Genomic DNA, 16,467 nt, shown 5'->3' on the forward strand with positions numbered 1-16,467 from the left:
TTTCAGCAAATTATAATAAATTCCAACGATATTTTTCAACAAAAACTGAAAATTATATTTAAAAGTATAATTTTCAGCAAATTATAACAAATTATAACGATTCGAACGGTTTTATTTGCCATCAAGAGCTAAAAATAATAGTTAAAACGATCATTTTTAGTAAATAATAACAAATTATAATGATGCTAACGATATCATTTGCCATCAAAAGCTAAAAATTAAAGTTAAAATTATAATTTCCAGCGAATTATAACAAATTATAATGATTCCAATAATATTATTTTAAATCAAGAGCTGAAAATTATAGTAAAAACTATCATTTTCAACAAAAACTGCAATATTTAGCATATTATAACAAATTACAAAGATTACAACGCTATTATTTGCCACCAAAAGCTGCAAAATTATAGTAAAAACTATAATTTTTAACAAATTATTTAAAATTAAAACGATTTCAATTATATTATTTGCCATTAGTAGCTGAAAATTATAGTTATAACTATAATTGTCAGCAAAAAATAACAAATTATAACGATCACAACGATATTATTTGCTATTAAAAGCTGCAAATTAGAGTTAAAACTACATTCGCTGAAAGTTATAGTTAAAACTATAATTGCTGAAAATTGTAGTTGAAACTATAATTTTCAGCTTTTGATGTCAAATATTATCGTCAGAAACGTTATAATTGGTAGATATCGAATGATATGTTTGTCAATTACCACGTGGTATATTAAAAGTATGACATTCTGCAATGATAGTCCTCATTGCGTACAAAGATCTTCCGATTGCCAGGGTCGCAAGAAGAAGTTCTGATGTGAGGGGAAGCCGCTTGCGGAATTGTCCATATAGCCCAAAAATTTTGGGCCTAACGACTTTAAAGAGCAGTCTCTAATGTTGGCGCACTCGGGCTACGACTTACATTTTGCGCGATCGCATGTTGAGGTGATTCAGATCGCGCCCTAAATCGCTTTTGGAGTACGGGATTTTGATTTTGATTCTGACCAACTGGGACGCCACTGGCCAAAAATTGTGCTTTCGCCAGCTGATTGCTCAGTCTACGACTCTCAAAGGCGCTGATCGGATCTTGACTCGACCTGGTTTGTGCTGAAGTTTTTGGACAAGAATCTTTCACCTCTTCCCTTAAATTCAACATGGTACCTTGCGAATGGAGAGGAGGCACCCTTTCTTCAGAAACTTTAGGAACCGCAACTCTATTATCGGTTCTGAACTCAGTTCTGTTTTCGGATGTAGCTTCAAGGTTAGTTTGAGGATTTTGTGTCCTCATGTCACTGGCATTGTTCAGCTCCTTGATCAGTTTAGTTGAAAACCTATTTTCATTTTGAACCTCTTGGTTGTCCTTCTGTTTACATAAATCCAATTGTCGTCTAGATTTCGCAGAAGGCATAGTATTTTCTGGAGAAGGTTTCATGGCTTTTTCCTCAGCTGCTGTGTCTTCAATTATAGTCGAAGAAAGTACATCGGTCCTAGGTGTTTGGAACCTCCAAGCTGACCTAGGACTGAGGACTTTTGAGAGAGGAGAAAGTGGAGAACTTTGAGGAGATTGTTGCAACTGGCACTGCTGACGGGAAAGTTTTAGCTGCTCGGCAGCTGAAAGCCTCGTTGGTCCAGTTTTGACGCTTTGCTGAAGAAGTAAACGCTTGAAGTCGAGACGTGAAGTAGTCGAAGGTACTTGAATTGTTGGAGGTATCTGGAAAGGTGAAAAAATTGGGGTAATCGTAAATAAAAGATGAAGAGAAGATATCTTAAAGAGTTAAGGAAATTGGTAGATGAAACTATCCTTTCTGAAACGGCTCAACGCAAGAGGATTATATAATTACAGAAAGTCAGGGTATGTCAGGGAAAACCTGATAAGAGTCAGAGAATTACTGAAAAACTAAAGTTGAATTTAATTTGATTATTATCGTGAAAAATTAATCTCTTTTTGTTGAGAATTGAAACCATTTTGTTTCAAAATTCATCTGTTTGGCAGAATTCAACTATTTTTCGTATGAAATTAAAATCCTTTTTGATTGAAAATTCAACTGCTTATTTGGTAGTGGAACTACTTTGTTAAAAAATATATTTATCAGGCTGGTGATTTGTCATTTCAGTTGATAAGCCTTTTTTTCAAAATTTAATTATTTTGTTGAAAATTATGTTTCCTAGTTGAATATTAACTGTTTTAACTGTAAATGTAACTCGTACATGTTTGGTTCAAAATATATCCCCTTAAGTTGAACATTCAAGTATTTGGTTTAAAATTCCTGTTTTTTATTAAAAATTTGAATTTATGGGAAAATATGTAAGCTATTTGACGACTGATTCTTATTTTCGTTGAAAATTCCTTTAAACATTTAAATATTTGGTTGCAGATTCATTTACTCTCTTAAAAATTAGTCTATTTTAGTATACAGTTCATCTTATTGATTGAAAATTGATCGTTTTGGTTGAAAATCAGTTTTTTCTGATTTAATTTTAATTTTTCCAATTAAAAATGTAAGTGTTGCATTTTTTTGGAAATTGTTTTTTTTTATAGAATTTTAATCTTAGTTGAAAATTATACTATTTTGTTGAGAACTTACTTTGATTTTATTGAAAATTACGTTTTTTTCTCAAAGTTTAATAATTCTATTTTTAGTTGAAAATGTAACTATTTGCTGCAAATCCCTCTTTTTTAGAAGAAAAGTACTCTAGTCAGTTTAAACTTCACCTTTCTGGGAAAAATTAATTTCCCTGGTTGAAAATTTATCTATTTTGTTAAAAATTTGTTTCCTCTTTGGTTGAAAATTTTTTCTACTAATTGAAAATTGAGGTATTTTATCTTTGGTAGAAAATGTATCTTTATAGTTGAAAATTTACCTTTTTTTGATATAAATGTAATCCCATAAATGTTCCGTTTTGTAGAAAATTGAACAATTATATTTTTTGTTAAGAATTCATTTCTTTTGGTTGTAAAAAAATATTCGGTTAAAAATTCGATGTTTTTTGTTGTGGAAAATTCATCTTTTTTATTAAAAATTCGACTATTTGGTTCAAAATTTTTTTTCTGGTTGAAAATTCATCATTTTCATTAAAATTTAATTTCTTCGGCTGAAAAATTGTTTCTTTTTAGTTCAAAATTAATTAATTTGGTTAAGAACTCGTTTTTTGTTTGTTTAAAATTTACTTTTCTAATTGCAAATGGAACAATTCTGGGTTTGGTTTCTAAATTTATATATTCTTTAAATTGTTTAGTTGAAAATTTATAAATTTTATTGAAACTGTATCTTTTTTGGTAAAAATGTATCCTTTTAGTTGAAAATTTACTTTTTTTAGATTGAGATATAATCTCTTTCTCGCAAAAATGTTCTGTTAAGTACAAAATTTAACAATCATATTTTTTGTTAAGAATTCATTTCCTCTGTTGCAAAAAAATAATTAGTTAAAAATTTGTGGTTTTTTTTTTTGGTAGAAAATTCATCTTTTGTATTGAAAATTCCACTAATTGGTTCAAAATTTATTTATTTTTTTTTGTTGGAAATTCATCACCTTGATTAAAATGTAATTTCTTCGGCTGAAAATTCGTTTCTTTTTAGTTCAAAATTAATTAATTTGGCTAAAAACTCGTTTTGTGTTTGTTTCAAATTTACTTTTCTCATTGCAAATTGAACTATTCTAGGTTTGGTTTGTAAATTTATATATTTTTAAAATTCTATAGTTGAAAATTGATATATTTTATTGGTACTATCTTTTTAGGTAGAAGATTCAACTTTTGGGTTTAAAATTTTATTATTTTGTTGAGAATGCATTCTTTTTGGTTGGAAATTAATTGTGTTAATTGAAAATCTAATTCTTCTTTTTTTTAAGGTATCTTTTTGTTTGGTTGAAAATTAATTTTTATAACATTTTAACTATAATAATTGTGGTTGAAAATTGATATTTTTTAGATAAAAATTCACGTACTTTAGTGAAAATAAGTATTTTTTGGAAGAAAATTAACCTGAGTAAGGCACTGTTTAATGTGAATAATATGTTTTGTCATAATTTGGCTTCCTTCACCATTTAAATTAAACGCCCATTTCAATTTGAAGTGATACATTTTCCCGCGAAATTTAAATATTGTAATTATGATTCATAAAGATATCAAGAAAATGGTTTATTTATGTAATTATTGTGAAAATGACGTAGTGGACTTTTCTAATAATTTTTGTCTGTTCTTTTTATAAAATTAGTTCCTTTAGTTATGCAAGTTATGCAAGTTATGCAAGTCATCCTTTAGGATGCAAGTCAGGCCATAAAAGTAAACTCAGATAACCCGAAGATCCTGAATAAAAAAAGTTAGAAGCTTTTTAATAATTCTTGAAAATTTGACTAGAAATAATTTAGGTTATATTTTAAAAAAATAATTCAAAATTTTGAAGATTTTCCAAATGTGAAGTAAAAGAGGAAGACTTTGAGACCAATTTTTTAATTTTTCAGGATTTACAAATTTTTTAGGTAAACTGAATTTCATCAGGTTGGCAACAGAATGAAAAAAGGCTCTTTAATTTCATTAGAAACTTTAAATGATTTTTTTGTTCGGAATTTAAAGAGAAAATTGAAAAAAGGTCACAAAACATTTTGAATTATTTCCTAACATTTTTAAAAACTGTAAAAGATTTTAAAGAAATTTTTTGCAATTTTGCGATATAAGATAATTTCAGAAAAAATATGAGTAAAAGTGTAAGAGATATTCAGAACTCTGGGAAGATTTAAAAACAATTAAAACTTGTATCGATTTTTAAAGAATTTTGTGTAGTTTCACTAAAATGAAATACATTTTTTCATTTTACTAGGAAAAATTAAAATACCTTTTAATTCGAAAAAATAATGTCAACAGATTATTCAAAAAGATTTTAAAAGATTTCGAAAACTGCCAAAGAAAAATCTCGAATATTTTAAGGAAGATTTTTAAATTTTGTAGAATAAATAAAAAATGCAGGAAAAATTTAAATAATTTTGAGAGATTAGAAGGTTTAGAAGGTCTGACAAGATTAAAAAGAAAAGAATTTTCTTTATATTCATGTGAAAATTTAAAATAATTTTTTATTTTGAAAAATCAACTTTAAGAGAAAATTAAAAAAGGTTTTGAAACATATCAAACGATTTCCTGAAATTTTGTAAAAGAGTTTAGAAGATTTTAAAGCAAATTGTTTCAATTTGATAAGATTACAAAATGAAAACAAATTAAAAATTGATTAAATTCAACAAATATTTAGTAGAATTGAAGAGATTAAAAATGAATGTTAAACTTTTAAAGATTTTTAGAAATGTAGAACTTAAATTTAGTGGCTTTAAAATAATTTCGAAATTTTTCAAGATAATAAATAAATTTTCTTAAAATTTCTGGGAAAGTCTAGAATATTTTAAGGTAATTTTTATAAATTTGGAATAGTATTTGAAAATGTTAAGAGAACTCGAGTCAGTTTTGAATATTTTCAGGAATTTAAGGCGTTACAAATAGATTAGAAATATTTTAAAACTGGGAGATATTTTCGGAAATTTATGAAATATTTCTTGATTTTGTCTAAACTTCTAAAAGTCGCAAACAACTTTTAAAAATCCTCGACTTTTCGTATTATTTTGTAAAATTCTAGCCATTAAAATATTTCTTTAAAATATTTTAGTTTCTTTTCTGACACATCTGATAAGACCATAAGACACGTCTTATGGTACTGCAAATAATCTGACATTATAATTAATAAAAAAATAAAATAAAAATCTAAATTTTTGCATTAATAATTGTTATTTAAAATTGACGTTAGAATGTAAGGCCTTAATTGCAATAGGTTTATTTTTCAGCATAAGAAATTAAAGAAAGGATAGAGGCTGATATTAAAGTCTGCTAAAGGCAATTTCAAACAAGGGATGTTGAGAAAAGATATGGGTTTTTTAAAGAAAAATTAGAAGACGTTATTAATTGTGTGAAAGAAAGAAGGAAGTAGGGGAAAAGGTTTAAAGAAGTGAGCTATAATTATTAGTTTGGCGCTTATTTATATCATAAAAAAAATGTTTGAGAATCACTAAGAAAACAATATTCTTTGAGAGAAATCAGAAACAGAAATAATGAAAAGGATGAAAGGAAATTATTTAAAGAATTATCTCAAAGATAAGGAGCCAGATTACAAACACAGTGACTCGTAAAGATAGAGATTATCAGGATGGGAAATAGTTGGTGATATCTATTCATCATGAACGTAAGTTTTGCAAATACGCAAAAACTTTCTCCTGAAGATTATCTTTTTAGTTACAAATTTTATTATGCGGTTGAAGGTTTAACAAGTTTCTTAAAAGAACATCCCTTTTTCGTTGCAATTTCAACTGTTTTGCTAAAAATTGGCCTTTTTGGATTAGAGATTCGACTTTTTTGTAGAACATCAACCTTTTGTTTAAAATTAATATTTTGTTGCTGATAAGTCAACTGAAATCCTTTTTGAATAAATACTAGTTTTTTCTGAAAATTTGTCTTTTTTATTTAAAAGTTCATCTTCTTTAGAAGAAATATTCCATCCTTTTTGGATAAAACTGAAACTGTTTTGATGAAAACTCAACTATTTCCTAGAATATTTACTTTTTGTTTTAAATTCGTACTTTAATATTAGAAAGTCGATTGGAATCTTTTAAGATGAAAATTCAGCTTATGTTTTTAATTTTTTTTTTCATTTAAAAATTCCTCTGTTTCAGTAAAAAAATTTTGGTTGGACAAAAATACAACTGCTTGGTTAAAAAGTTAACAATTTAGGTAGTGAATTAGTAGAGAAAAAATTCGTTTATTTTGATTGTATTTCAATTTTTTTCATAAGAACTTATTTTTTTTTTTGTTACAAAATTCATATTTTTATCTTAAAATCTCAAATGAAATATTTTTTGTATGCAAATTCAACTATCGTTTTTTAAAATTTACCTTTTGATATAAGAATTCATATGTTTTAAGAGGAATTTTATCTTGTTGAAAAATAATTCTTTTTGGTTATAAGTTCTTGTTTTTGGATTAAAAATCCTTGTTTTTGGATTAAAAATTCATTATTTTCGTAGAAACTTATTTTTGATTGAAAAAATTTATATTTTGATCGTGAAAAGTCACCTGAAATATTTTTTGACATAAAAGTCGACTTTTTTTTAATTGATCTTTTAGTTGAAAAATTCTTCTGTTTTAGTACAAACTTTATCTATCTTGGATAAAAACTCAACTATTTGGTTGAAAATTAAACTATTTTGTTTATAATTGATCCTTTTTGTTGAAAAAATTCGTTTACTTGAATTTAAAATTAATTTTTTTTCGTACAAGCTTGTTTGTTTTTCAATTTATATTTTGATCTTCAAAAGTCAACTAGAATCTTTCTCGGATTAAAATTCACTTTTTGTTTAACTTTTTTTTTTGTTTCAACTAAAAATACTTTTTAATTAAAAATTCGACTATTTAGAAGAAAATTAAGTTATTGTTTATAATTCTTATTTAGGTGTTGAAAAGTGAACCAGAATCTTCTTTGGATCACCTGATTTAGCAGAAATGCCATCTTTTTTGAATAAAAATTCAACTGTTCGGTTTGAATATTCAAAAATTTTGTTGAAAATTCACTTTTTGTTAAAATTTTACATTTTGGCGTTAAAAATAAAACAGAAATCTTTGCTTGATGAAAATTCAAAATTTTTTTAAAACATTTTTTTAAATTAAAAATTCATCTGTTTTAAGAGGAATGTCATCTTTATTGGATAAAAATGCATTTTTTGGTTCAAAATTAAACCATTTTGTTAAAAAGTCATACTTTTAGGTTAAAAATTCTACTGTTTTGCTCAAAATTTATATTTTGTGTTGAAAAAGGAACTGAAATTTTTTCTGTATAAAAGTTCCACACTTTAAAAAAATTTGTCGTATTTTATTGAAAATTCCTCTGTTTCAGTACAAATTTCATCTTTCTAGGATGAAAATGCAATCATTTGGTTGAAAATTAAACTATTCTGCTGAAAATTTATCCTTTTAGGTTGAAAAAATTCATTTATTTGGATTAAAAATGCAATTTTTTTTCGTAAGAAATTTTTTTTCTTAAAAAAATTTATGTTTTGATCTTGAAAAGTCCACTGGAATCTTTTCTGAATAAAAATTCAACTATTTTTTTTAAATTTACCTTTTGATTCAAGAATTCATCTGTTTTAAGAGGAATTTCATCTTTTTAGATAAAAATGTAACTATTTGGTAGCGAATTTAACAATTTTGTTAAAAAGTCATTCTTTTTGGTTAAAAACTCCTGTTTTTAATCAGGATTTTGGAATTAAAAATTCCATTTTTTCGTAAAAACTTATTTCTTATTTGAAAATTAATATTTTGATCATGAAAATTCAACTGAAATCTTTTTTTTTGGCAGAATATTCAAGTATTTTTTTGAAATTTTATCTTTGTAATTCAAAAACTCATCTATTTTAGCAGAAATTTTAATTTTTGGAAAAAAAACACTTTTTGGTTGAAGACAATTCTTCTTTGCTTGAGTATTCAACTATTTTATTTGAAGGATCTGGTTGAATCACATTGTTTCGAAATCATTTTTTAAAGAGCTATATTTTTAGTTAAAAATTTATTCTTTTGATTCAAGATTTATGTCTTTTGGTGCAAATTTAACTGTTTAGTTGAAAAGCTTTTTACTAGAATAAAATTAATTTTTTAACTGAAAATGTAACTTTTCTATTTACTTAAGATTGATCCTAGTTAGTTGAAAAGTCTCATTTTTGGTAGAAAAATCATTTTCTTGGTTTACATTTAATTTTTTTGGGTAAAAATGCATCAGTTTCGAAAAAAATTAATTTGTTGCTGAAAATGTATATTTTGGCTTGAAGGTTCAACCATTTAGATCAATTTTTATTTCTTTCTCGTGTGAGAAATATTTATTTGTTGAAAGTACGTATTTATGGTTTGAAAATTCTTTTTTCTTTTTGTATAAATTCCATCTTGTTTGATTAAAATATAAAATATGATACTTTTTTTGTTGGCAATTTATCTTTCTAGGTTGACAATTCAACCATTATGTTTAAAGGTTAACTATTCTGTTGGAACTTCAGGTATTTTTTTTAAACGCCATGTTTTATGGTAGAAAATACAATTTTTTTAAAATGAATTAATAGATTTGAAAATTTTTAATTAGTATCCAACATGCTGTTTCATTCCGATTGTTAAAGAGTCTATGCTAAAATTATTACAAGATTAAAATTCAGGTATTAGAACATTAATGATCAAGGAAAATAAAAAATTAGTTCAGGAAAAATCAGGGAATTTTGAAAATTAAGTTGGCGGACAGAATATGTAATTCTGTTAGTAAAAACTAGCAAAACATTTCTGGAAACTAAAAATTACGTAGGGTAATAGAAGAAGAAGAAGAAGAAATGAAGAAGAAGAAGAATAACAAGAAAGACAGTAGAGAAGAATGTATCCACGAACTTATGAAAAAAGAGAGAAAGTGGAAAAAATAATTACAGATGGCCTTGAAAAAGATGAACATCAGCACGTGGAAAAGAAAAAATTAGCTGGCTCTAAAAGGGATAGAGGGCAGAAAAATAAAAGATTGAGATTAAATAAGTTCAAAGTAGCAGAAGGAACGAGATAAAGAGGTGGTTTTCCATGAGAAGATAGCATGGTAAAAAAGGTGAAGGATGGATGGGAGAAATGCGATTATTGGCACTTATTGAAAGGGAATATAAAAGGTGATGAAAGAAGCGAATATACTTTCATAAGAGAGGAGTGATTACATTATCACGAATGTTAATGGATGCGATAAAGTAGAAAAACTCATGTTATATAATAAACTATTACTGTAGAAAGGTAAAGAATAGAGTGAGAATATTAAAATTAACTTAGATTCATCAACTACGTAGTACCGTAAACAATTGCAACGAAAATTAAAAATAGGCTTACCTCGGGAACTTTCTGAGATTCAGGACTCCAGCTGTGCCTTGTGCCGGCATTATTTTTGACGAGAGAATTCATGGACCCAGATGGAGAGAGATTTTCGCTGTCTTCTTTAATGTTTAGCCTCTTCTTTGACTTGTGAATCGCAGCAAACAGTTCCTCGTTTGACATGGTGCTTCTCGTTGGAGAAATAACAAAATTCGTGGGAGTATTTCTTCCAGAAGAAGATCCCGAAACCGGTGTACTTCTTCCTGATGTGCTAACTTTTGTAGAAGGGACTTTTGTAGTTAAAGCTAGACGTTCAGCGACGGTTGGTGTTGATCTGGCAGTTGGTGTTGATGACTTAAATCCATTATTGTGTTCTGGTCCGATTGGGGAAATCGGGGTGCGTTTCAAACTTTCGTTGGAGGGGGACCTTCTATCCAAGGGCTGTACTGGCGAAGATGCGAAAAATCGATAACCGAGTGCAGATAGACCCTGAGGTGCTGCGAACCTGAAATAATGGATTGGAACAAACTCTAAAGATTTATATTTCAACTGATTGTTCCAATGAGATTTGTTTAAACAAATTAAAAATTTTAACATATTTTCCAAGAATTTCTTTACCTGTTTTTAACGTCCACAGGTAAATTTCGTTGTTGTTGTTGTTGCTGCTGCTGCTGCTGCATAATTCTGCTTCTAGCCTCTAATTCGACATGCCTTCTGTTTAAATCCATGTGAGAATCAGATTCCATTTGTCCATGATAGCCCATTTGTTCCATTCCTGGGTTTTGACTCTGTCTAGCCAACATGTGCATAGAACTGACTGGCCCGCGTCCCAAACCTCTCGTAATATCTGGTGTGACACTTCGAGGTGGCTCATTATCTCTTTGAGACCTTCGATTCGGAAGAGTGAAAAATTGTTGATTCCTGGCATTTTGGGCTTGAACAACTCGCTGATTATACAACATCTGATTTTCAGCATAATTTTGCGGGATCTGTTGTTGATCAAAGTACTGCGAGTTCTGATCGTAAACTTGATAATTCCTCGGATCCTCGATGTAGGTTTGTTGGTGATATACAACTGCCTGTTGTTTCTGATAATAATTCGCCCTATTGTCGTACATTCTCTTAGGACATTGTTGCGAGTAGAACAATGTTTGAGCCTTCGAATCGTTAGCGAAATCTTCGTAACTCTGTGCTTTCCTCATATCATGAGGTTGTGGTGGACCAATATATGGTGGTGGTTGCTGAACTGTCATTTGTACTGGAATCGAATCCCCAGCAATTGGTAGCACCGTGTTGTCTGGAACACAATTAAATTCTTGATTAAATTGCTCTTTTATTTCCCATTTCTTTTTGCAAGCTTCTAGTGTCCATTTTTTTATTTTTAGAGAATATTAATTAGTTACAAATAATGTGAGAGAAAATTTTGAAGTTTATTATTAGCATCGTTTTCAAATATATTTTTCAGAATTTCCGTGAGAGAGAGAAGTTTTGATGAAGCATAGGGAATTAATGAAAGCAAGCAATTTCCAGAAAAGCAGGCATTTTGCAAAAGCAGCAAACTTGGTGCGAAACGTGTGCCGTGTTAGTGAACAAGTAAAAAAAAAAATTACCTCCTGTGAGATTGACTTTGACATTTTCTAGAAGTAGTTTTCGTATCAAACAATACATATTGATCAATCAATATCAAAGTCGACCTTCATTTGGTATACCAAAGAAATATCTTCTTTTTTTTTTTAATTGAAGATTTTTCTCTGGGTGCAGAGTTGTACATTTTATTTAAGGCGTTATTCAATATATTCTTATGGATATAAAATACACAGAAAGGCTAAAATGTATAAGTGTAATTATTCTTTAAAATAAAGGTTGTACAACTCTGGTAATTGGGGATGAAACTGAAAAATGTACTCACCGAGCATCGAGCATGGAACTATGAAAGATTACTATGGGAGTGCCACACTGTGTAGAGTGCATGATTTTTTTCTAAAACTATGATGATATGTACACAGAAATATGTAAAAAACACAAATCAAAGTGCAGGTGCAAGGACAGGAAATTGGAATAAACAATAAACAAAAAGGATTAGAACATAACAAACACGAGTAATTACAACCGAGGGAATAAAAATGACATTACGTAAGACTTTTGAATTTGAAAGGTGCTTGTATGTGCGGGTGAAAAGTAAATGATAAAATGCAAATATAGTTTCGATTTGAAAAATACGTCTATTCACATACAGTCATAGATACTATTATTGATCATAATTATTGTGATCGTCATATATAATTTATAGAACGATGCACTATTTACAGATAAAATGGAAAGATAAACGCATTAGAAAAATACATACATATACATATTAAATTTATACTCAGACGCATACAAAACGAAAAGGAGAAACAAAAAACTTAAATAAAAGGAAAAACGTATTCACATATACACAATATTGCAATAGCATACCCTCCCCAGGTTGCAAGTACGTCCGTGTTTTATTATCACCATTGTCATTAGTTGCAAGCAATTATTGTTACAGCAGTTTTTCGTCTCGATTGTCGTGCCGCTCAAAGGTGTGCTTTTGTGGAATTTTTATAAATTATAAATATTAAACACTGGGAAATTTTATTTTTTTTTTAGTCACACCTTTTTTGGACGGATTAGGCACAACAAACGGAGATTAGAACCAGAAAGGCACCATTATAAATAGCAACAATATTTTTCAGAAAACATTTTTCAAGATACATTTCTGGATTTTTTGCCAGAAAAGTTAGTTTAATGTTAGTCACTGGTATAGACGCTACTTACAACGCGAGGTGAGCACACTTTACGAACTAACATGCGTGATATGCCACGTTTACACGGTGATTTATTTTCTTTCGGAAGAAATTAATTTGTAAACGTTGCTCTCACTTTCTAGAAAATTGTTCACAACAAAACACTGGGAAAAGTTCCAAAACAATGCAGAAATTCATGCAAAAAGTTTCACAGAAATCAAGATCCTTAATTGTTATTTTGGCATAAAATCGATATCGTCACTGTGTCAACGAGGCATGGTGTAAATGTAAAGTTTAAGGTGAAGGAATTTTCAATTATGATTCACATTAGCCTCTATTAAATTCTAAAACTGTGCGCAGTTTAAGTTCTGTATTATTGTAATTAATGGAATTAATTAATTAAATTAATCACTTGTCAATTAGTTGTCTAATAATATGTACATCGTCATGGCACGAATTAAGGTATCCTTAGTAATTAAAAAAAGTCTATAAGTTTCACTGGTGGATGGTCGTTGCTTTCGGGGTGCATGGGAAAAATACCGAATTGGAATTTAGAAATTATTTCAATTGATCATTATTATTTTAAATGATAATATAAAAGAAATTGGAATATTCGAATATGAAGCTCATTCACGTAGGTTTTAAGTCCAGTTTTAAGATTAAAATGAGATGGAATAATTTCGTCTACTAGACGGGCCTAGATTACGTCATTTTCATTTGAATTTCTCACCACGCGTGGTGATATCCTGAAATTATCAATTTAATGTCCCGACCAGTCATAATTCCAACTCGTATGATTATGAGTGTGAACACAAATGGAATTGCGCATTTTACACTTTAGACATGATATCGCTACAATGTAACTACATATCGATGAGGGGAAATTTTTGCTCTTCTTTAATTAGATGAATCAGAAAAAGTTTGTTAAACAAAGACGTTTTGCGATTTCATTATCAAATTATTTAAATAAAACTATTTGAGTACCAGGAATCATTAAACGATTAAAAGAAAGGCAATTCTTTATTGAAGAGCAGCAGAACTAAACAACGGAAGGGAACTTTTTTACGGTATCGGAGTGTATTTAAGAAATTAACATCTCGGGAGTGGGTTAATAGTTTAATTCTGTTTTGTTTCATTCTTTATGAATGACTTAAGTCGACTAGACCAACTTCAAAAAAAGTGACAACCCGACATCATCAACTTTATACATGTTGTCCCTTACCTCGTTATTTCTTAAGAAATTATGGTTTTGGTCAATTCTGACACGTTGTAAAAAAAGTTGATGTCAGTTTATAAAAACAGATAACTGATTTGGAATTGGGTCGCACATCAACGGCATTGTGACCCTAAGTAAAGGTATCAGAAATTGTTATGATCTCTTTCGCACGCTATTATCAAAAATTCACTTATTAGAGAGATAAATTTTCAGTTATGATGAATATGTTGAACTTTTCTGACCTTCGGATAATTGCTGAAATTTCTCTCGGTGATATCAAAATAAAACTGATTTTTGTTCGAGTTAATCGGGCATGTTTGGAAAGATAAAAAATCGTTTCTCGGTAAATATTCAAGTGAGAAAAAGGGGTATTGAAATAATTACGATAATAATAAACTTTTAAGTTCACTTTGTGAAGAGATAAGTGAGAAGAAGGAAAATGTCAACAGCTGTGAGCTCATCGGGGTTACATCTGTTGTTCAGCTCTGTTTTGACATCCGTATAAAAAAGTAGAAGCGTGATGTGAGATAAAATTATCCGTGATAAAGTGATCCATTATGCTTAGAGATCATGGTCGTTATGTAACAGATCAGAAATAACAAATACTTTAATTTTCAACTTCATATGTAATTGGAAATCATAATTACTTTTATCTGTTTCCATTTTTATTTAAATTAAACAAATAAATTAATTTCTGTTTAAAGCTCTTGGATTAGTGAGAAGAGTTCAGGAGTTGATATCGCGGAAGGTCATGACAATGATGATGTCATATTTATGTGACACATAGTAGACCAGATAGGAAAATTACTAACAAGAAAATTATGTCGCCTACAGATTAAATACCAGAGATCATTTTTATTCAAAAGCTGAATCAACACTCTGCGGCCAAATAGATGTTTGAAATTTGTAGTAAATTAAAAGAAATAAAACTTGAAATTCTGAATTTATTTATAAATTTTTTATTCGGTTTTCCAACGACTTCAAACTACTTTATATGAGATTAAAGCATTTGTATTGAACGGTGATAATTAGAAAGAAAGATAAACAAAGAAGAGTTTTTATTCGCCATTGCTTGTTTTGCTACGTACTAATATTATGCACTATCTCTCTTTTTTGGAACTTCGGTCAAGACCTTAAAGCTACATATGAAGTAAAAAAATTCAATCATTTTTTATTTATGACTTCCAGGAAGATTCCATTATTATCATTTTTTCTGCGCACTTGATATTACGTTTTTATTTCACTTTTTTGTCTTATCACTTTGGTTCTGAATTTTAGCCGTCGTTAGAGTTACCCAAAAACATTTTCAATTAATTATAAATATCATTCAGTTTATGAAAAAGATACTTTGCAATATTTATTTCTACTTTAGCGGACTAAGAAATTATTGATTTATTTTCAAGGTGTGAAGAGCAAAATATCTTTTTTCATTAAAAATCTATTTCTCACACTATTGAAATTACACTTTTATGACTTACGAGGTCTTCGAGTTGCCAAGAATAGAAGGTGTCGTGCCAACATCTTCAGTTGCTGAAATCGTACTGAATTAAGCGATAACTCTCTCCTAAGAAACAGATTTGTTTGCACCGACTTTGGCGACTGTTTGTCTACCGGGAATATTACTTCCGTGCCCAGAGATAAAGTTATCAACTTCCACAAATAATTTCCAAATGAATTCGTTTTGCATTACGGATTTGGAAAACAAACAAGATCCCTTCGTTGCGAAATAAACAAGATTTGTCCTTATTTCCGGAATTGATTCACTAATTAAAATTAAAAAGGAAATCTCTAAGTTTAAAATGCCCGGAAGTTTTATTTTAGAATCTCTTTCAAGAAATCAAAGACTGGACTGTCCGGTCTTGAGACCGGACCGTTGACTGAATCTTACCACTGGCAGTGGAATGGAAGTATTTGAACCCCCCACGTTCCCAGAGGGAGTGGAGCGGTTGGGGATTTTATTTATCTGCATCTGGTTTCATCGTCTGGGATAAACATCGAAGTCTGATGCAATTCTGTGGCTCATTGAGACAGCTAATATCGTTAAAGAATAAAGATAAGGGCTGGCAGCATATTTGCTCGGAACACCCCTGTTCTTTTCCATCTTCTTAACATCGACTCTTCCCCTAACCTTAGCCTTCTTTATTTTCAGCTAAGCCCATAGTCACTTTCTACATTTAATGCATCAAGATTGAGAAACACGTGCTAAAACTATGCTTTATGAAATGCTTCCGAGGTCGTCAACCTCGGCTAGAAATCGCGGAAACGGTGTTTGGTAGACTGCAATTTATTATCTCTGAATTATGTGTTTATACAAATAAAAACTCCACCCTCATCAATATAAACTTACGGAGAATGACTTTAATCAGTGTGAACTGATGGATTATTTTATTAAACTGTTTGTTTTGTTACAGGTTTGAGGAAATTATTATCAGCTCAACACTTCAGAAATTGGAAGATACTGGTAATTCCGAATACCGTATTTTAATGATCATCCTGAAGATATATTTTGAAGGTCTCTTCATCAAGAGATAAAAATGTAAAGAAAACATTCATTTCGTGTAACGTGAAGGACACGATCT

General features: G+C 29.2%; 1 protein-coding gene across 2 annotated transcripts in view; it reads right to left on the reverse strand.

Annotated features, from left to right (window-relative positions):
* Positions 1–406: 406 nt before the first annotated feature.
* The window catches only part of LOC117171465, a 213,826-nt gene continuing 197,765 nt past the window's right edge, over positions 407–16,467 (reverse strand). For both annotated transcript variants that reach the window (XM_033358809.1, XM_033358808.1), the window contains exons 9-11: positions 10,523–11,201; positions 9,923–10,409; positions 407–1,711 (exon numbers count right to left, since the gene is read on the reverse strand). In XM_033358809.1, the coding sequence (XP_033214700.1) occupies positions 878–1,711; positions 9,923–10,409; positions 10,523–11,201 (2,000 nt within the window). In that variant the 3' untranslated portion in view covers positions 407–877. The remainder of the gene's footprint in view (positions 1,712–9,922; positions 10,410–10,522; positions 11,202–16,467) is intronic.

The sequence above is a fragment of the Belonocnema kinseyi genome, chromosome 4 (genome assembly GCF_010883055.1).
Source record: "Belonocnema kinseyi isolate 2016_QV_RU_SX_M_011 chromosome 4, B_treatae_v1, whole genome shotgun sequence".
NCBI lineage: Eukaryota > Metazoa > Arthropoda > Insecta > Hymenoptera > Cynipidae > Belonocnema > Belonocnema kinseyi.